General features: G+C 50.6%; 1 protein-coding gene and 1 long non-coding RNA gene across 3 annotated transcripts in view; one reads left to right on the top strand and one right to left on the bottom strand.

Moving 5' to 3' along the window:
- The window catches only part of LOC127551766 (uncharacterized), a 50,305-nt gene extending 49,889 nt beyond the window's left edge, over window positions 1–416 (bottom strand). For both annotated transcript variants that reach the window (XR_007951166.1, XR_007951165.1), the window contains exon 1: window positions 318–416. This is a non-coding gene — a long non-coding RNA (uncharacterized LOC127551766). The remainder of the gene's footprint in view (window positions 1–317) is intronic.
- Window positions 111–18,861, top strand: LOXL4 (lysyl oxidase like 4). Its single transcript, XM_051981829.1, has 17 exons — window positions 111–399; window positions 3,403–3,641; window positions 5,117–5,258; window positions 6,598–6,906; window positions 7,763–7,941; window positions 8,766–8,971; window positions 10,123–10,161; window positions 10,951–11,158; window positions 11,730–11,913; window positions 12,061–12,215; window positions 12,689–12,856; window positions 13,043–13,205; window positions 13,751–13,994; window positions 15,221–15,336; window positions 15,622–15,758; window positions 16,931–17,042; window positions 18,022–18,861. The coding sequence occupies exons 4-17, from the start codon at window positions 6,633–6,635 to the stop codon at window positions 18,087–18,089; spliced, it is 2,253 nt and encodes a 750-aa protein (XP_051837789.1). The 5' UTR covers window positions 111–399; window positions 3,403–3,641; window positions 5,117–5,258; window positions 6,598–6,632; the 3' UTR covers window positions 18,090–18,861.
- Window positions 18,862–19,420: the final 559 nt, after the last annotated feature.

The following is a 19,420-nucleotide window of genomic DNA, read 5'->3' as shown; positions in this document are numbered from 1 at the left end:
GCTTTTCCTTTCACTCCGCTAGCCTCAGGCTGCACAGTCCAATTCTCCCTTTCACAGCCCCAGAGCTGCCCCGCCCGGTGAGGTAGCCCTAGTGGGGTGGGGGGGTGGGGGGGTGCAGGTTGGAGAGTTTGGAGCCGGGCCCCCGGCTATTTCAGGTTCGTGCCCAGGAAGCTGGGCTGGGCTGAGCTGGTTCCCTCCTGCTGGGCATCTGGCCCCCGGAAGCTCCTCCCCATCCCCTCCTCAGAGATTCCTTCGAGGGAGGGGATTAGGGAAAAGGGAGTCGGGATATAAGGGGCCGGGACGGCTCCCAGACTTACCTGTCAGGAAGCAATCCGGGAGGTGGCGGCGGCGGCAGCAGTAGCAGCCCTAGTCTGCCCCGGCCCAATCTGGCTCCAAGTGGTGAGTGAACCCACTGGGTATCCAGTCAGTGTTCCTGATCTCCTGCTTGCCCAATTCTTTCCCCTCTCCCCTCCCTCCCTCTTTCTATCTCACCCAGCCCTCTGTCTCTGCCTGTTAGACTAAGTTTTAGAGAATCTATTTTTTACTAATTTTGGGCTATGTTTAAACAGAACATGTTGCATTGGGAACAGCACTAACCCAGAAATTCAGACATCTGGATTCCAGTCCCAGCTCCATCCCTGGCTGGCTGAGTGCTCCTGGTCGCTTCTAGCCCCTCTGAGGCTCAGTTTTCTCACAGGTCTAAGGAGAATAAGAACTTTTGCTTTATCTGTGGCAGGATTGATTGAGATATATGTACTCTGAAAACAGTAAAAGTCTGGATGATGGGGAGGAAGAACGGTTATTATTCAGCAAGTTGGATTGTATGATTGGATTGGTCCACAGCTGTTTGCTAATTACTTTTAAACCTGTTACTGATTGGTAAAATGACTGAATTAATTTACCCACGGGCATAAGCACATCCTTTCTTTATGGGCAAACTTTTTGTGATGTTTTTGGGCAAAGAAGGTTGACACACCTTGGAGATTGGCAGAAGTGTGCCATGGGTCCATGGCAAAAGTAGGCTAGGATTAGAGAGAGACAGAGAAATAGATGGGAGAGACAAGCAGGGACAAAGAAACAGAGACAGAGGAGAGAGAGAAGTATGGGGTGGAAGGGGTAGGGAGATAGAGACAGACAGAAAGACAGGCTAAGATTAGAGAGAAACAGAAATGGATGGGAGAGACAGGCAGGGACAAAGGAACAGAGACAGAGGAGAGAAGTGTGAGATAGAGGGAGTGGGGAGCTAGAAACAGAGACAGACTCAGAGAGTCAAGAGACAGACACAGAGGGAGGATGTTCCTTCGAGTTACAGAGAAGTGAGTGGTATTTGTGGTTCCACTTTTTGTGAATCCGGAAAGATATTTCATTCAGCCCATTAGCTTGGAATATTCTGAAGTCCAGTTTTAGGAGATAGAATGGCATAGTGTAAAGGAGACTAGTATAGCTATCAGGAGACTTGGATTCTTATCCCACCTCTGCCCTTACAAGAAAGATATCTTGCCTCTCTGATCCTCTGGGCTTTTTTATTGTTGTTTATTTATTTTATCCATAAACTAGAATTGGACTCAAAGATCTCAAAAGTTCCTCTATGCTCTGACCTTCCATAGCCTATAATTCAGGAAGTTTGGATTAAGGGGAACTTAAAACTGCCACCTGCATGTGGACCCAGAACTGAAAAGGCTCTGGGGAAAAGGGGACATGAGTGACCAGAGCCCCTCAGGTCCAAATTACCCCTTTTCCATTCACCTTCCTTGCAGATTCTGGGATATCCCCATACCTAGCAGTTCTCCTGCTCAGCCAGGTCAGGCCAGGTGCCAGTCTTGTTTGGCAAGGACCACAGAGCAGGTGCCTCATGCTACCCTGAGCTGGAACCAGCCTGGAAACTGTCTCCTGGCTCAGCTCAGAGCTGGCACCTACCCCAGGGCTCTCACACAGTTCTGCCAGGGTCATAAATCAACCCATAACATGGTGGAATTTCATTCATCCTTCTCCCCCAGCCCTGTTCCTCACACGTTCCTCTCACTTTTCCTCTCTAATACCCGGTTGTCTACAGCCCTGTTTTTGCACACTCTGCATTTGCTGCCTCCCTTTAGTGGATGAAACTTTGCATTCAAGCTCACTTTTTCTCATGACAAGAATCTTACTTTCCTGACACCTTTCTATTTCCTCTCCTGCCCTATCCTTTTTCTACTTCCAAATAGCTCTGCTATCCCCCACCCATCAGCCCACACAGAGTAGGGACAGAGCTGCATGAAGCCAGGGAAAGAGGGCTGACTAGCTTTGGAATCCAAAGACCTGAGAGGAATCTTGACTTAGAAGTGCTTAGTATTCAAAAGGAGAGAATGGGCTGGCCAGTTAGTGACTGATATGGTTCCGACCCAGAGGTAGCAGTTGAGCAGATCTTTGGTGTACTTTGTGGTAGGCAATCTTGTTGCCACCAATATGGGGAAAGTGAAGGAAAGAAAGAGACAGAGATAGAGAGACAGAGGCAGAGATAGGGGCAGAGTGAGAGAAGAGAAACAAAGAGAGAGGGAGGGAGGTAGAAAAGCAGGAGAAAGGCAAGAAGAGAAGGAAGGAGGAGGGAAAAGAGAGACAGACAGAGACACAGAGAGAAAGAGACAGACAGGGACAGAGAAAGACAGAGAGATAGACAGAAACACAAAGAGATACCCAGAGAGAAAGTGGTCAACACACCATTAGTTAGTAATGCAGGGTTCTCCTTCTCACTCTGCTATTTACTACTTGGATTACTATTTAACCCAACCACTCTGGGGCTCAGTTTCCTCTCTGAAAAATCAGGTTGGACTAGATCAGAGCTGTCAAACTGAGACAAAACTCCTAAGCACTGGAACAAGATTAAAAAATAATTGGGAAATGTTTGGCAAAATAAATAAAAATATTATAATACAGATACTGTTAGTTTGTGATTTTTCTAAATCAATAGGAGATTCAAAAGGATTCACTTCAATCTGAATTTAACACTCTTGGACCAGTCTTTTCTAGTTCTAAATCATGATTTTTGTGACTAGGACAGGAGATTCAGAGCAGAGACCAGGCTGCTGAGTGGCTAGATGAACTTCTCTCATTTAATGAAGAAAGTGTTACCTGACTCAGTTTCTCTAATGAAACTTCTTCTTCCCTTTTAGAATCACAGTGTTTTATAGATTCATAACACCATAGGATCACAGTATGTTAGAAAGTACCAAGGAAGTCTTATAATACAGGTTGTTCTTTATAATCAAACCTATTCCTTCATTTTTCAGATGGGAAAACAGGCTTGTCACACAGGTATTAAGTGCCAGGGGGGAACCACTCAGATCTCTTATCTACTAGCCCACTTATTCTTACTCCTGTATTGCCAATCAGTGATGTTCTGCCACATATTGTCTCTTTTCTTTCCAGTTCCTTCATATTGGGTGCTGTTGACCACAAACCACACTGAAGATCCACCCACCTGAAGATCCGCCTCTCTTTTTGGGCCAGATCCAAACTGGTGACTAAGTGACCAAGGTGTTATTTCTCTTTGTCCACTAACCATTCCAAGCCTCTCTGACCACACGGGGAGACTCACACTCTGTGATTATTTATTTATTTTTGGTGAGAGGAACCAGGAGTGACCTACAGGCAGCGCCCTATGTCAGGTATGCGCTGATGGCTGAAATGTTGACTTCTGAAATAAAGAGTGACATGTATTTTTGTTTGTTCATTTTATTGCAGCCAATTGAGTAATTTGGAAAAACTGGAGGCATCCAAAAGGGTGGGCTGCCTATTCCTGACTTAGGAGATGATGGGAAATGGGGGAAAGGGGAATGGTGAAAATAGAGTCTTAGGAAGATCTTAGTCTCATGGGTCCAGAGCAGGAAGGGATCATTCAGTCCATTTCTTTTGTTTCATGATAAGTGATTTTCTCAAGATTGATGAGTGATTTTCTCAAGATTTCTCCCAGAGGGGCAGCTAGGTGGTGCAGTGGATAGAGCACCAGCTTTGAAGTCAGGAGAAACTGAGTTCAAATCGCCTCAGACACTTAACACTTCCTAGATGTGTGATCCTGGGCAAGTCACTTAACCCCAATTATCTCAGCAAAAAAACAAAAACAAATAAACAAACAAAAAAAGATCTCTCCCAGGTAGTAAGTGGAAGACTCAGAATTCTCATTTAGGACCTTTACCCCCACACTTAGCGATCTTTCTGTTCTCTCCTGGTGGTATATGGAATGGAGAAGCCATGTAGCTTGTTGGCAAAAGCTGGGCCAAGAAACTAGGTCTTTTACTTTAGGATGATTTAGTATCCCAGCAAATGCCATGGGAATGCCCGGACCAAGATGGCAGCAGTGAAGGTGGGGGAAAAAAGGGATGGATATGAGAAACTTCAAAGAAAGAGTGCACAAGACTTGATCCCAGAACCCTTTCTAAAATGAGGGGATTGGAACACCTAAAGGCTCATCTACCCCTGACTCTGTTTGCATGAGCTAAGTTCCAGGACGCTCAAGGTAGAATGTTGGCTGAAAAGGAGTTTAACCTTAATTGGAATTCTAAGCCTAGGGCAGAGCCTGGGAGCCAGGAGAACTGATCTTTTTTGTTGTTGTTGCTCTCAAATAATGCTCCCCATCTGGCAAACTCCAGGTCCTCATGCTGCCCTACTCCCCACTCCTTGCCTGGCTGTCTCCCTCCCTCTCCATAGCTGCTCTACCCTTGGCTGCCTCTGATTCCACCAAATCAAAATCAACAAAAAAAATCTACAATTACAAAAAAAAATACAATTAGATAATCTAATAGACAAACTAATTACAAATAAATTGCAATTAGATAATCTAATAAACTCTTATTCTCTACATTTTTAATGGCGGCATCTTGGTATGGAAGGAGCATCATTGAAGCTGGAGTGAGAGGACTTGGGCCCCAATCCCAGCCCTGACTCTTAGCAGTCTTGTCTCCTTGGCAAGCTCCCAAAGGTTCAGTTTTTGCATCTATAAAATGGAGCAATGATACTCTCTCAGGGGAATCCTGGGGCTCAGATGAGACAAATTGCCTTGGTAACCTTGTAACCCTCTATTGTTATAACTATTTATAATAATGGCTACTCTTATTGTTAGTAAGTGTCAGTTCTTCTTTTAAAGTGTGAGAGTCCGGGAGAGGTGAGGGATTCAGGACAACTAGGATTCAAGTCTCTGCTCCAGCCCACAACAAGAGGTGTGACTCTGGACAAGATACTCAACCTCTCAGCAGCCCAGGAAATTCTCTCAAGTTGGTAAACTTTGAGTAGGTATTGTCCTTGCTTGTAGAGGAAGTTTCCTGACCCGGAGTCCCCTGCGACGTGAAAGCACTGGTGTGTGTCTGAGAGCCAGCTGGAGGAGCACAAGGATGACTTCCCTCCACCGCCAGCCCATCTCAGAACCTCACACGTGTTTTCAGCATTCACAGGGGGCTTCTGGGGACAGTCACCCTTCCTCTCTTGTCTGACCCAGAGGCACTCCTTCCAGGGGCATGGCAGGTGAGGTGGGAAGGGAGGAATTTAGGAGCCAATCCCTTCTGTTTTCCCCCCTACACCACATGGGTGACCACCTACTTCTCCTCCATGGGAGGGTCAGTCCAGGGCAAACAAAGCACACAGTACAAGCTGGTTTGATCCTGCTGAGTCCCGGGAGCCAGGAAGTACTTTCAGAGCCTTGGGCGGGCCCAGCATCAAGGAACTTGAGCCCTGATGAAAGCCCAGAAATTGTTCAGGGCACATCTAAGCACAAGGGAAGGGAAGCATTCTCTCTTTCTGGTTCCCACCGATGTCACCACCAATGGAAGGAGTAGCAGTTTGTGGGAATGTGGTTCTAAAGGTGGAAAACTCACTCTCATAACCAGAAGGTGCCCTTTATTGATGTGAAGAGACTCGGTAGTTATTTTGCTGCTCTTTTTTTTCTGATTTGATTTGACTTTTCTTGTGTGGCAGATAATTGTATAAATATGTATGCATATATTGGATTTAACATATAATTCTACCATGTTTAACATGTTGGACTACTTGCCATCTAGGGGAGGGCTTGGGGGAAGGCGGGGAATTGGAACACAAGGTTTTGCAAGGACTAATATTGAAGAATTATCCATGCATAGGTTTTGAAAAATAAAAAGCTTTAATAAAGGGGGAAAAAGAGAAGACTCGGTACTATCCATAAGCACCTACTCAGCCAGCAATAACACGAATGGGTTTTTGTGTCTTTGCTGACCAGCTTGATGGTAACTGGCAGGTTAGCCAGACTAGTAAAGGATACTGAGGGGCACAGGACACCCCCTTCCCGCCCCCAGCTTCTAAATTGTTTCAATACAAGACAAAGGCCTGAGAGTTTTCTGAGGATACAGTCCAATATCTCCACTGCGCTGCAAACATTGGAAGCCACAATGATGTATCTCAGCCTGCTGATTTAGGGTCCGTCAGTCAACAATCACTTAATAAGCATTTTGTTCTGGGACTATCTTCCTTACCACCTTGTATAAGTGGGGAAAGCTAGGGGTTCCACCTGAGTCTTTGGGATCCCCAAATGGGGCAAAGCCTCTGTTGCCTAAGTGGATTTGGGGTCTTTACCCATCATTATATCATTTATTTCCCCAGATTTCTGAGCTCCTGCTGCTCCTGAAGCTACCCCGATGTGGCCTCTCCCTCCTGCTTGCTCTCTGATCCTGCTGTGGCTGTGCCAGGTCCCCCTAAGCTGGCAACAGTCATTAGGATCCCTTAAGCTGCGGCTGGTGGGTGCCGGGAGCCAGCCCGAGGAGGGTCGCTTGGAGGTGCTGCATGAGGGCCAGTGGGGCACCGTGTGCGATGATGACTTCAGTCTCTCGGAGGCCAACGTGGCTTGCCGCCAGCTTGGCTTTGAGGCTGCCCTGACGTGGGCACACAGCGCCAAGTATGGTCAAGGGGAAGGTGAGTGACCAGGGTCCCGGACGATAGGCTCAGGGGCTGATATCTCCCGGCAGTTGAGCTCATGCCAGAGCATGATGGGTAGGACGCGGGAGAGAGCAGGTCCAAGAGCTAAGCACCATGACTTTAAAAAAAAAGAGTAGCAGAGGGCATGAATTCTGGGGATCTGTGGGTAAATCATTTCTCTTTTCAGGTGCCTTATCCAAAAAATGAGGAATTTAAACTAGATCATCTCCAGAGTCCCTTCTAACCTTAACTTCCCTTGACACCCCTTTTCTCCTTCTCTCTATAAATCTATAGATTACTGGGAGGGGCGTGCTTACCTTCAGGTGACAGGGAGTTCTTCAAGGAGGCCCCTGGCTAAGAAAAAGAGATAGCTCTCTTGGGGTAGCATAATGGATATAGTGCTAGAGTCAAAGTCAGAAAAATTTGAGTTTGAATCCTGCCACATATTTTTATGTAATATTTAATTATGTATTCTTGTGTAATCCAGCCTCAGTTTTCCTATCTGTAAAGTGGGACTAATAAATGCCAATTTATCTCACAGGGTTGCTGTAAAGAGCACATGAGATATCAGTATAGTGCTTTGTAAGCCCCCAAATGCTGGTTATACTGATTTAGAAGTAAATCCTCAGTGACAAACACTGTCCCATTTTCCCACGTATTTCTTACTGCATAGCACATCCTTATCACATAGGAGCTGATTAATAACTGCTTGTGGACTGATCAATTTAAAGAAAATCACTGAGTTTAGAGATCTTTTCAAAGTGAAGAGAAAAAAGAAAAAGTGGGGTCCATGACCTAAGACCTCATCACCTCCTGGTCCTCAGTGCCCTTCGCCCTCACCTTCTTCCCTTAGGCCACATCTGGATGGATAATGTACGTTGTGCGGGCACTGAGAGCTCCCTGGCAGAGTGCAGGTTCAACGGCTGGGGCATCAGTGACTGCAGCCACTCTGAAGATGTCGGGGTCGTCTGCCACCCCCAGCGCTTGCCCAGCAACCGCTCAGAGAGGCCATCCCAGATCCTGGGGCCACAGGTAAGAAGGAGCCCAGATAGGGGCCCGGAAAACGAGCTTCCCTTTGGGGCTGGACAGAGGAGACACCAGACTCCTTTGTGGAGGAGAGGTCTCCTTACTGCAGAGCAGTCGATTAAAAGCCTCTGAGAGAACAGACTTGGTGTCTTTGTCTCAGCGTCTCCAGTGGGTAGAACATTGCCTTGTTCAGAACAGATGCTCATGAAATATACTGAATTCATGATGGAAGCCCGGGAAGTAGAGAAGGAGGAAGGGAGAGATCCTTGAGCTTAGAATGAATTCCAGGGTCCCAGGCTATTTCTCTGATGAAGGCCAGTTGGCATCTTGTCTCTTGAGGTTGAGCAGACTTGGAGAAAAAAGAGGTTGGGCTTGCTGGGAATTGCGGAAAGAGTATACCAACAGGGAGGGAGCAGAGGGAGGACAAGTGGGGGCTCTTTCACCCACACAACTGGCCACAATTGCAGCCTCTTCTCATCACAAACATCCCAGAGCTAAAAACAGCCACAGCCAAACAACATAGGGCAGGTTGGGCCCAGGAGAGCTGCCAGCCTGAGGGCAGCCACCCTCAAGGGGAAGAGATGGGAGAAGAGAAGGAATGAAGGGGAAAACTCTCCAGAGTGGTCCGGATGAGGTGAGCCCAGGGCCAGAGAGGATCCCAGAAAGTAGACAGAAAATCTGGAGTCTAGACTTGAGGTAGATGAGGCTGGCTCATAGCTTCCTAGCCCCAGGAGCTCACCACGGGGTAGTTTCCCCAATGGGCTCCATGGAGGAGTCTCTTTGTCTGTCCTATACCCTCACTGTCTATATGATCCCATGTGCTTGGGCAGGGGCAGCGGCTGGAGGAGGTACGGATCAAGCCTGTGCTGGCCAGCGCAAAACGGCAGAACCCCATTTTGGAGGGTGCTGTGGAGGTGAAATACGAGGGCCACTGGCGGCAGGTGTGCGACCAGGGCTGGACCATGAACAACAGCAGAGTGATCTGCGGGATGCTGGGCTTCCCCAGTGAGGTGCCAGTCAATACCCACTTCTACAGGTAGGGAGATCCTGACTTTGGGGGTCAGGGATTGAGTGTCAGGGCTGAGGTTAAATGTGTGTCTAGGCTGGGACTTTGGGGTTCAGGAAGGAAGCCAGATCTTATTCAGAGGGTCTTCTCCAAGACACAGCTATCAGCTTAACATGGGACTGTTCAGTTAGAAAGTCCAGAAATAGGATTCACCAGAGAAGGGAGTGGGGTGAGTGGAAATTCACCTACTAGATAATATTTTATTGTGAAAGCAAAAACTACAATATTTAAAGGGATTTGATAAGAATATCCATATTTAAAATCCTAAGTAAAAATCTGGACTATGTCAAATCTATTTAAAGCGCTGTCTAATTGGTGTTTTTGGCTAGATGTCAGGTGACTCAAAGCTAGCCAAGATTCCAATTCCAAATGGTCTACGTGAGGGCCCTGCTCTACAGAGAGTGAAATCTCCCTTTTCCCACAGAATAGGGAATTCTCTCCTCCCCCAAGTACCTCCTCTCCCCTCAGCTGCTCCATGTGGCTCTGCCCCAAAGTCCAGCCTCACGTGCTACTTCCCTGCCCCACAGACCAATATAACCCAAATGAAAGGTGACAAGGGACCACACAGCCAATACGTGATTCCTGCTTTTTCTACTGCCAGGACTCAAGCCCTTGCTTGACCTAAATTCTACTAATTGCACGTCTGGGCCATGGCTGACTCAGTCACCATCCCTGGGAGGCCCTGGGAACTCTGATTATAGCCTAGGCTGCTGCTCCCTAGAACCAGTGACCTTCACCTTGAGGGTGATTCCTTTCAAAGGCTGCTCCTTTCCCTGTCTCTCTCCCCTGGATCCAGGAGGAATGAGAGGAGGCAGTAGAGGTAAGGGATGTATTTAGGGACTCAAATAGAGTCAGGTCCTCATAGCTTAGAGTTTGAAAGGTTCACAGAGGGAGCCCAGCGCTTTCCTTTTATAGATAAGGAAACTGAGGCCCATGTGGTCAAATGATTTCTCCAAGGCCACCAAGGCAGAAAGGAGAGTGAATCAGGATTTGAATACAGATCATCTGGCTCTCTTCATTGAACCCCAAAGTCTGTCCCCAAACCAGTTGGGAATGGGCTGAAGGGAAGGGTCCATATATTCCTATTCCAATCCCTCACTTCTAGTTTTCTTCAATTGCAGGAAACTCTGGAATATGAAGATGAAAGACCCTAAATCCAGGTGACTAGTGTGGGGAGGTGGGTGGAAGGGTCAGTCGTTTCCCCAGAGGGAAAGTTCTTGCTTACTCCTTTTCTTATCCCCCCTTTTCTCTCCCCCTTCCTCCCTCCTTCTTTCCTTCCCTCCCTCCCTGGTTCTTCTTGCTCACTCTTCTTGCTTCCTCCTTTTCCCTTCCCCTTCTTCCCTCCTTTTTTTCCTTCCCTCTCTCCCTCCCTGGCTCCTCTTGATCACTCCTCTTCTTGCCTCCTTTTCTTTCCCCATTCCCCCTTCCTTCCTTCCCTCCTTCCCTTCTCTTGCTCACTCCTTTTCTTATCCCCTCCTTTTCCTTCCTCTCTTTCTCCTCATCCCTTTTTCTTCCTTCCTCCATCCAGCCTTCCAGCTTCCTCCCCCTCTTTCCCTCCCTCCCTGGCACCTCTTGCTCATGCCTCTTCTTGCCTACACCTTTTCCCTCCCCCTTCTTTCTTCTGTACCTGGCTCCTCTTGCTCACTCCTTTTCTTATCCCCTTCTTTTCCCTCTCCCTTCTTCCCTCCTCTGCTTCTTGCTCACTCTTGTTTCCTCCTTTTCCTTCTCCATCCCTCCTTCTTTCCTTCCTTCCCTCCCTCCCTCCTTCACTCCTCTTCTTATCCCCTCCTTTTCCTCCCTCCCTCCCTCCTCATCCCTTCTTCTCCCTCCCTGCGTCCATCCTCCCCTTCCTCCACCATGCCTTCCCCCTCCATCTCTTTACCCCGCTCGCCCATCTCTCTCCCTCTCTTTCCAGAAAGCCCATGCTCTCCTCCCGACTTGTTTTGCAGGCTGAGGAGCCTGACCAAGAAGAATTCCTTTTGGATCCACCGGGTGAATTGCCTGGGGACCGAGCCCCACTTGGCTAAATGCCAAGTGCAGGTGTCCCCAGCCAAGGGCAAGTTGCGGCCAGCCTGCCCCGCAGGCATCCATGCTGTGGTCAGCTGTGTGGCAGGACCCCGTTTCCGCCATCCCAAGGGGAAGCCCCGCCGCAAGGAGGTAAGGGCTTCCAGGGGAGCGGAGGAGGAAGGCAAGCAGCCCTGGAAGGGTGCCCCAGGGACTCCCAGGGAAAGGCTCTTGTGTAAGGTTGCTTCTGGAGGGAACGTTTTCCAAAGAACTCATATTTTCAAAGTGCTTTAAAATTTGCAAAATATTTTGCTCGCATTCACCCTGAGAGTTAGGCAGTGAATTCATGGTATACGTAACCCCATTTTACAGATGAGGAAAATGAGGCTGGCAAGACCATCACATAGACAGTGCAGGTCCTAGCTGGGATTTGCGCAATGGTCTCTCCTAACTCCTAACTGATGAGCTTTCTATGGTACCAAGCTGTTTCAAAGGATGCCTTATTAGCCTCCACAGGTAAAGGTTTGGAATCGTAGAAGATTAAGCTCTGGAGGGACCTTGCTGTCAGGGAGGCCAATAGTCTCTTTTTAGAGATTTAAAACGAATCCGTTGCCTGGCTTGCCCACCGAAATTGTGGCGTCACCGCCCTGCCCCGGCAGCTTTGCGCTAGCCAGGCACGGCCCCGCTTCCAAGCGACCTGCTCACTCCGGGTCTCTCCCTCCAGGAGCCCCAGGTGCGGCTCCGCGCCGGGGCCCACGTGGGTGAGGGCCGCGTGGAAGTGCTGATGAACGGCCAGTGGGGCACCGTCTGTGACCGCCGGTGGAACCTGCTCTCGGCCAGCGTCTTGTGTCGCCAGCTAGGCTACGGCTCCGCCCGGGAGGCCCTCTTTGGGGCCCAGCTGGGCCAAGGTGAGTGAGGGCTCGGGCGTGGCCGGTGCCCCCCGGGGCCCCGCTTCTTGCAGAGTCCGCAGAAGGGGCAGCGGGGGCGCGGAACGGGCCTCTCCGCCTTGGGGAAGGGGCCGCGTGCCAAGGAGCTTGTCCCCTGCTCCCGCACAGGGCTGGGCCCCATCCACCTGAGTGAAGTGCGCTGCCGCGGGTACGAGAGGCTGCTCAGCGACTGCCCGGCTCTCGACGCTTCCCAGAGCGGCTGCCAGCACGGGAACGACGCCGCCGTCAGGTGCAACGTCCCTAACCTGGACTTCCAGAAGCAGGTGGGCGGGGCTGGGAGCGGCGGGGCTGCCCTCAGGGAGCGCCCGTTCCTGGCCCACACTGGCTGCGCGGCGGGCTTGTCTTTGTGTCCCGGGGTCCTGCCCTCGGCTACGTTCCGGCCCCCCGAGGGCCACTTCATATCTGGGGGCCGCCCCCACAGCGAATGGCCGCCCATTGAGCATCCTCCATCTAATCTCCTAAGGGCCATTTCTCAGAGAGTGACCTCATTCACACTAGCAGGGAAAAGGTATCGGTCTTTCCTCGCAGGTACAGTATTGTACACTCGTGCCTGAAATAAAAATCTTACTCTCCGGGAATGCCGCCTAATGGCGGGGATTTCTTCTGGCAGAGGAGGGGTCGGCAGTGGGGGGTCTGAGGGCAGTGGGGACCTCGCCGCGATCCCAGATAACGCCTCCAAGATAAGTGTGCAGCTCGCAGGTGGAGATGGCCGCTATTCACCCTTTGGCTGTTGCAGATCCGGCTGGCTGGGGGGCGCACTCCGGAGGAGGGCGTGGTGGAGGTTCTGGTGGAGACGAACGGGGCTCTTGTCTGGGGAGCAGTCTGCAGTGACCTCTGGGGGCTCAACGAGGCCATGGTGGTCTGCAGGCAGCTCGGCATGGGGTTTGCCAACCACGCCATCCAGGTGGGTCCGCGAGACTTCCCCGTGATCCCTTTCTGCTCTGCTTCAGGCGAGACCCTGGGGAGGGGTCCTGGCCCTCTGTAAAGTCCGGGTTCTCGGAGCCGGTGACAACGGCCCCCACACCACCCCAGTCCCTGCTCCTGTGGCCAGGTGGTCTCTGTTGACTGATGGAGAAATGACTTTTTCCAGGACACGTGGTACTGGCAGGGCACTCCAGGGGCTGGCAAAGTGGTGATGAGTGGGGTGCGCTGCTCCGGCACAGAGCTGGCCCTGCAGCAATGCCAGCGGCACGGGCCTGTGCACTGCTCCCACGGGGTGGGCCGCTTCTCAGCAGGAGTCACCTGTACTGACAGTGAGTACCACCTGGGCTGTGTGGGGGCTAGGCCAGGAGCCAGACATGGGAGGGACAGGGTTCCATAAGAGCCCCTTCTGGTGGGGGTTGTTCTCAACTCCAACTAGCACAGGGGAAGGGGAGCCAAGGGAACCTCTGCTCTTGACTGGGTCTGGGGTCTTTGCATCTCCTTCAGAGTCAGGTCATTAGGGGAGGGGAGATCTGCTCATTGATGGGAGTCATGAATAACGATGGAGAAAAACTCCCTGGTCTATGTCCCATCTTTTTACTTAGCAGTCCTGTGATCTTGGGGCAATATCCCTTTGCATTTCTGAACCTTGGTCTTTCATCTGAAAATGGACATAATAAAGTCTCCCTGCCTAATTGTGAACCTTACAGAAGACTTAAGCTTCTTAAAACTCTACACAACCATTTACTAGTCATGTAAAATGTTATTCAGGTGAAAGCCTGAACCTGGCCCCAGTTTGGTAAAGCAGGAAGGAAGGTCTTTTTTTTGGGGGGGGGGGGAGGGAATGCCACTCGCCTTTGGCTCCTGTTAACTCCAGGTGCCCCAGACTTGGTGATGAATGCACAGCTGGTACAAGAGACAGCCTACCTGGAGGACCGCCCACTGAGTCTGCTGTACTGTGCCCATGAGGAAAACTGTCTCTCCCAGTCAGCTGATCACATGAACTGGCCCTACGGGCACCGCCGCCTGCTGCGATTTTCCTCCCAAATCCACAACCTTGGCCGGGCGGACTTCCGACCTAAGACTGGGCGTCATAGCTGGATCTGGCACCAGTGCCACAGGTGGGCACCCTTTTTAGCCTTGGCTTTGGAAAGCCTGGACATCTCTCCTAATCAGGGCAGCAGATGTTTCAGCCTGAAACGGGGCTTCTGTGGTCTCTGCTACCCATGGCATCGGGTGGTTAAGACTTTTAACTGTCCCCATCGGAAAGGCTTTCCCTGGGGTTGATGGTTACAGGTCAGAGGTCTCCTTCTCCAGAAGTCCTGGGGACCCCACCTCTCTTGGTCCTACTATCCCATCCCCTATCTTCTCTTGAGAGTTGGGAGATTCACCCCAGCTACCATGAAGTCCCAGATCAGACTTTCAGAGGTGGAGCCTGTTGGGACCTTGCCACCATTTTCATAGGGAAAGAAGGCTAGCACCCATCTCCCTCCAATCCTCTAGAGTCTGGCATCTTCCCCTCCTCCAAAATGAATTTGCCGTGGGTACCAAAATCCTTAGTTATAGCTCCTCAGGGTCCTGGGCACAGAAGCTTTTGTCAAGAGGGTTAAGTGTTGGGACATCTTTGGATTTGGCACCTTGTTCTTGAGAGTTCTGTCAGAGTCACGGCACTCAGAATCTGTGAGCTTGGAAGGAGCTCAGTCTTGGGCTACTCTCCCAGCTCCTTGGCTCTCTGAAGCCTCCTCACCCAGGATGCTGCCTTTGGAGAACATCATTCCTGGTCATTCGATGGCTAGGGAAAAGGTGGAGACCCCAGAAATCGAGGGGGAGGCTGAAAAGTCTCACCCAGAGGGAGAGGCAATAGCATAGAAAATATCCTCTCGTGGGGAAAAGAGCTGCAAGGAGGTGCGGTGGGGAAGAGGCATTTTTGGGTCTTGGTTCTATCCAGGATAATAAGCACGATTCCCAGTGTTACCAGCAGAGCTATTATTACTGCCAGTTTGGACGGCATACTAGCAATTTGGTCTCAGCCCGACATGAAGGAGAGCTCCCCTTAAAGGCGTCTTAGCTCCACACGGGTCCCCAAGGTCTCGTGTACCAAGGCTTCCGGCTGCTATCACGCCTTGCCCTGCTCAGTTGCCCTTTCAGGCTGGACAGGGGGCAGGGGCAGACTTGCGGCACCTGGCAGAGGGCAGGACCCTGGAAAGGCAGAACCTGATTGTCTTGTCTCCAGGTGGCGGCTCGGGGCTCCGCTTTGCTATCCCAGACCTTCTCTGGGCAAGAATGAAGCTGATGCCCCCCAGGAGACCCTGTCCTGGTGCCAGGGGTGATGGGCTTTCTTTTGTAGGCACTACCACAGTATTGAGGTCTTCACCCACTATGACCTTCTTACTCTCAATGGCTCCAAGGTTGCTGAAGGACACAAGGCTAGCTTCTGCCTAGAGGACACCAATTGCCCCACAGGTTCGTGGTACCCAGGAAACGTGGCTGGGCCCTGATTCTCAGAGACTTTTTCTTAGGGTCTTCCCCATCTCGATTCCATTCTCCCTTTCCTGTTCATTTTTATTACTGTTCCAAGCCCTCAAAGACCCCCCAGATAAGGCATGGAGAAAGCTAGCAGTCACTTAAAGGAAGTTCTCCTGCTTGGGGCTCTGGGAATATGCAAAGGGGGCGTGTTGTAGCCATTATTTCCCAGGCACGGCTCCCCAACGAACCAAGGCCTCTGAAGCTGCCTTTGCCTTCCTTTAGGGCTACAGCGGCGTTACGCCTGCGCCAACTTTGGGGAGCAGGGGGTGACCGTGGGCTGCTGGGACACCTATCGTCATGATATCGACTGCCAGTGGGTGGACATTACAGATGTGCGTCCTGGGGACTACATCTTCCAGGTAATGGCGTCCATTCCAGGTCCACTCTAATCCCCAAATCTTCCTTCTGGAGTCCTGAGAGTACTGCTCTTCACCTCACAGGGGGCACTGAGCTATTTTTAAAAAAAACCCCAAACTAGCACTCTTTCTTCCAAACATCCCTCTGACATAGATAGGAAAGGCAAGAATGATCAATCACATAGCACAGATCTGGCTCCATCTGCCCCAATGCCGGTCTCACTTTCAACATCCAGCCCAGCCTGCAGAAGAATAATCAGGGTGGAAAATCTAAAACAAAGGAGAGTTGACAATTCTGATACACTGAACTAACAGAACTTTTCAGTTGCCTGTTAGAAGTGAAATCCAGCAGAAATCTACTCCCGCACAGACCCAAACTACATTGAAGAACTTGCAGAGGTCAGACCGGGGGGGAAACAATCAAATGTTTCTCTGGATTGAATCACTTTGAGAGTCTCGAAAGTCTGCAGGTCCATAGCCTATTCCTTAGGTGCTTTAATAGCACAACACAATAACCCAAGAAAAGAGCAAAAAAGACCAGACAAGATCTTCCTTCTAGAAGTGCTGCAGAGTCCAGGCCTAATATTAAGTGTGAAATCAGGAAGGCTGGAAAAATGGTGGGGGGGAGAAGAAAGGGGGGAAGAATCTCACCAAACTGAGCTATTATGGTGACAGGGATGTTCAAAAAGGGATGCTACAAATAATGCCTCAGAGGAAAATAACAGCTTTTGAACAAACTCAAGTAGAATTACTAGAAGAGATTAAGTAGTTAATTTAAAATTTAAGTCATTTTTGACAAGTTATTTTAAAAGAGCTAAAATTAAAATGAGGCAAAATAATAAAAAAAATAAAATTATATTATATATTATAAAATTATAAAAGATTATAAATTATCTTTTAAATGATCAACCATCTTTTTTATACAGGCAAACTAAGGTTTGGGGAGATTGTGATTTAATCAAATGTTCTAATATTGCCTTTAGAGGACGTTTAGTGTGGTTGCTGCTGGAATCCATCTATCCGTGCAGAGGGGGTCTCATTTGTCAGCCCTGCCATTCCGCCCTGGGGCTGCAATCCCCCCAAGGTCCTCTCCTCCTTTTCCCTCGCAAAGCCAATGTGCCCATCCCCTCTGTTGACAGATCCTCTGCTCTTCTCCTCGCCCCCTTCTCTTTCAGGTGGTGGTAAATCCTAAATTTGAGGTGGCCGAGTCAGATTTCTCCAACAACATGATGCGGTGCCGATGCAAGTACGACGGGCACCGGGTCTGGCTGCACGGCTGCCACACAGGTAAGGGGCTGTGAGGGCAGGGGGCGAATCCAGGCAGTTCGGAGCTGCCGACCAGTGAAGGAGCCACTTGCAGAGTTATGTCCTGAGTCAGGACTATTCGCCGTGGACAAGAGGCATTAATTCCACTGAGGGAAGGATGTGTCCCCTAACAAAGTCTTGCAGACAGACGTCCAGAATCTACTTTCCCAACCCTCCCTATTACTAACAACCCCCTATATCTCCCCAAACCTCAAGAAATAGTCTTCCCTGTCTGCCCTGCCACTTCTTCAATCACTCCCAGGGACAAAGATGAAAACAAGCTTTTCTTTTTATTTTCCTAGATTTTTTCCTTGGCATTTTCTCCCATCCACACCCACCCTTAGCCTCTCCCTGCCCGGCTGTCACATGGACAATGGCAATGCTGGGCAGAGATGGGTCTTTCAGGGTCGGCTCTCGTCTCCAGCTGTGACGACAGGCCCCTAAGCAAGAAGGCTGAGCAGGGAGGAGTTAGGACAGAAGCCAAGGGTGGCCGAGTAACAAAAAGGCCGTCCACTGAGACCTTCCCTGATTTCAGTTTCAAAATTAGTCTAATTTCCACTTTGTTTGAACACTGAAGTGCTTACTATAAAAGCAACGTGCTTTGTGTCCTAGTGAAATAAGAAGGCTGGGTTTTGGGGAGGATCCAGTTGGAGGCCCAGTGATAGCCGGCAGGCCGTAGAAGCTAGGGAGTGAGTAATGGGGGCTTGGGGTGGGGGGTAAGTGTATCCCCACACGGCACCACGCTCCAGAACACAGGGGCGCCATCCCCTGAACATGGAAGTGAAAGGGGAAGAGACAATGTTGCTTTCAATGTTACTCCTGAGGATGCCCAAAGAGCCTCTATCGATTCCTAGAAAAGCCACAGCTTATTCATCCTGGGTTCAGAGAATCGGCTTGTCTGGGGCTGAGGGGTGCCGGGCACAGGGAAAGAGATGTAACAGGAGCTGCGACCCCTCTCTAGGTGACGCTTACGGAGCCAACACGGAAGTCTTGGAACAGCAGCAGCGACTCCTCAACAACCTCATCTGAGGTCCCGGCCACAAGCCTTCCCCTGCTGCCCCAACACCAGATACCTCAGCCTCCTGGAGCCACCCCCTCACGGAGCTTCAGCCTCCTGACGAGGGAGAGCGTCCGGGGGCGACAAGAATACGCTCAGGGAGCCTTGGAAGGAGAGAACGCCAGAGCAGGATGAGCACAGCCCCCAAGGACGGCACTGGGCTTGGACCTTTGTCACACGGAGCCTGCAGGTGCCCAGTCCCGAGTCTTACAGAACCGCCTTTCCCTGAACTCTGTGTCACCATCCCCTGGCTCCTCAGGCTCTTGCCTTCTTGGGATGACCAGAAGCCCCAACTCTATGGTGCTTCCTGTACGTGGCACTGGGGAGCAAGAAGCTTGATGGAATAAACTGTTGTTTGCCAGCAGTCCGAGCACACAGCGGAGTAAGTCACCAGTGATGTTTAAGTCCACAGGCTCAGACCTCAGTGGATTCGGCCCCGTGCCTTGTGCCATTCTCGGCCTCCCATCCCTTGCCCCGTCCCCGCCTTCTCTGGGGACCCTTATCCACACGCAGTCCCAAGTCCCAGCAACTTGGGCCTCCGGTCACCACTAGCTCCTGACGTCACGAGGGTCGCACGCAACGATGGCCCGAGAAAACACAGTGGATGGGAAGATCTGGGCTCTGGGACAAGCCAGGGGCCTTCGCCCCAAGCAGGGGCACTCTGTCTCAGGACTGGCCTCGGGTCCAGTTTAATTCCAGCTCCAGAGTGAACTTCATAATGAATAAATAAATTTTGCAATGTAACGAGTAGCTATCTGCTGACAAAGTTTTGGGGAGTGGTGTTTGATGGGAAGAGGAGACTGTGTCAGATGGAAATCTGAACGGGGCAACGAGGCTGGTATGGGCTATGGGGCGGCATGGAGCCCCCTCTGGGGACACACACTGCGGTCGGGGGGGTGCCAGTCCTTCCACCATCCCTCCAACCGGGCACGGGTCAAATGCCGAGGCTGCCACATGGGAATCATTCACGGAGTCCTGGAGGGGATCTAGTCCAACCGCGCCTCATAAACAAAGGCCCCTACTACCCCCCCGCCAGTTTTACCTCCTGCTTCCCCAAAACAGCACGCCCTAGGCTCAGTGCCCACGAAAACAAATAAAAAGGTAAATCCCCAGGGTTATTAATTTTCATCATTGGGGAAGTGTTCTTTCGTTCCCTAAGGGCAGATTTATGGCCACAGGCCTATCCCACCCACCTCACCTTCCATTTGGAGTCGTCTCCCTTCTCTGGGAGCAAAAAGGTCACGCTCTGGGGTGCGCTCCTTGAGCACAAAATGGCCTGCCTGTGTTCCCTCGTTCCCCATGC

Source organism: Antechinus flavipes, chromosome 2, assembly GCF_016432865.1.
Source record: "Antechinus flavipes isolate AdamAnt ecotype Samford, QLD, Australia chromosome 2, AdamAnt_v2, whole genome shotgun sequence".
Classification (NCBI taxonomy): Eukaryota; Metazoa; Chordata; class Mammalia; order Dasyuromorphia; family Dasyuridae; genus Antechinus; species Antechinus flavipes.
This window is presented reverse-complemented; position numbering and strand designations above follow the sequence as displayed.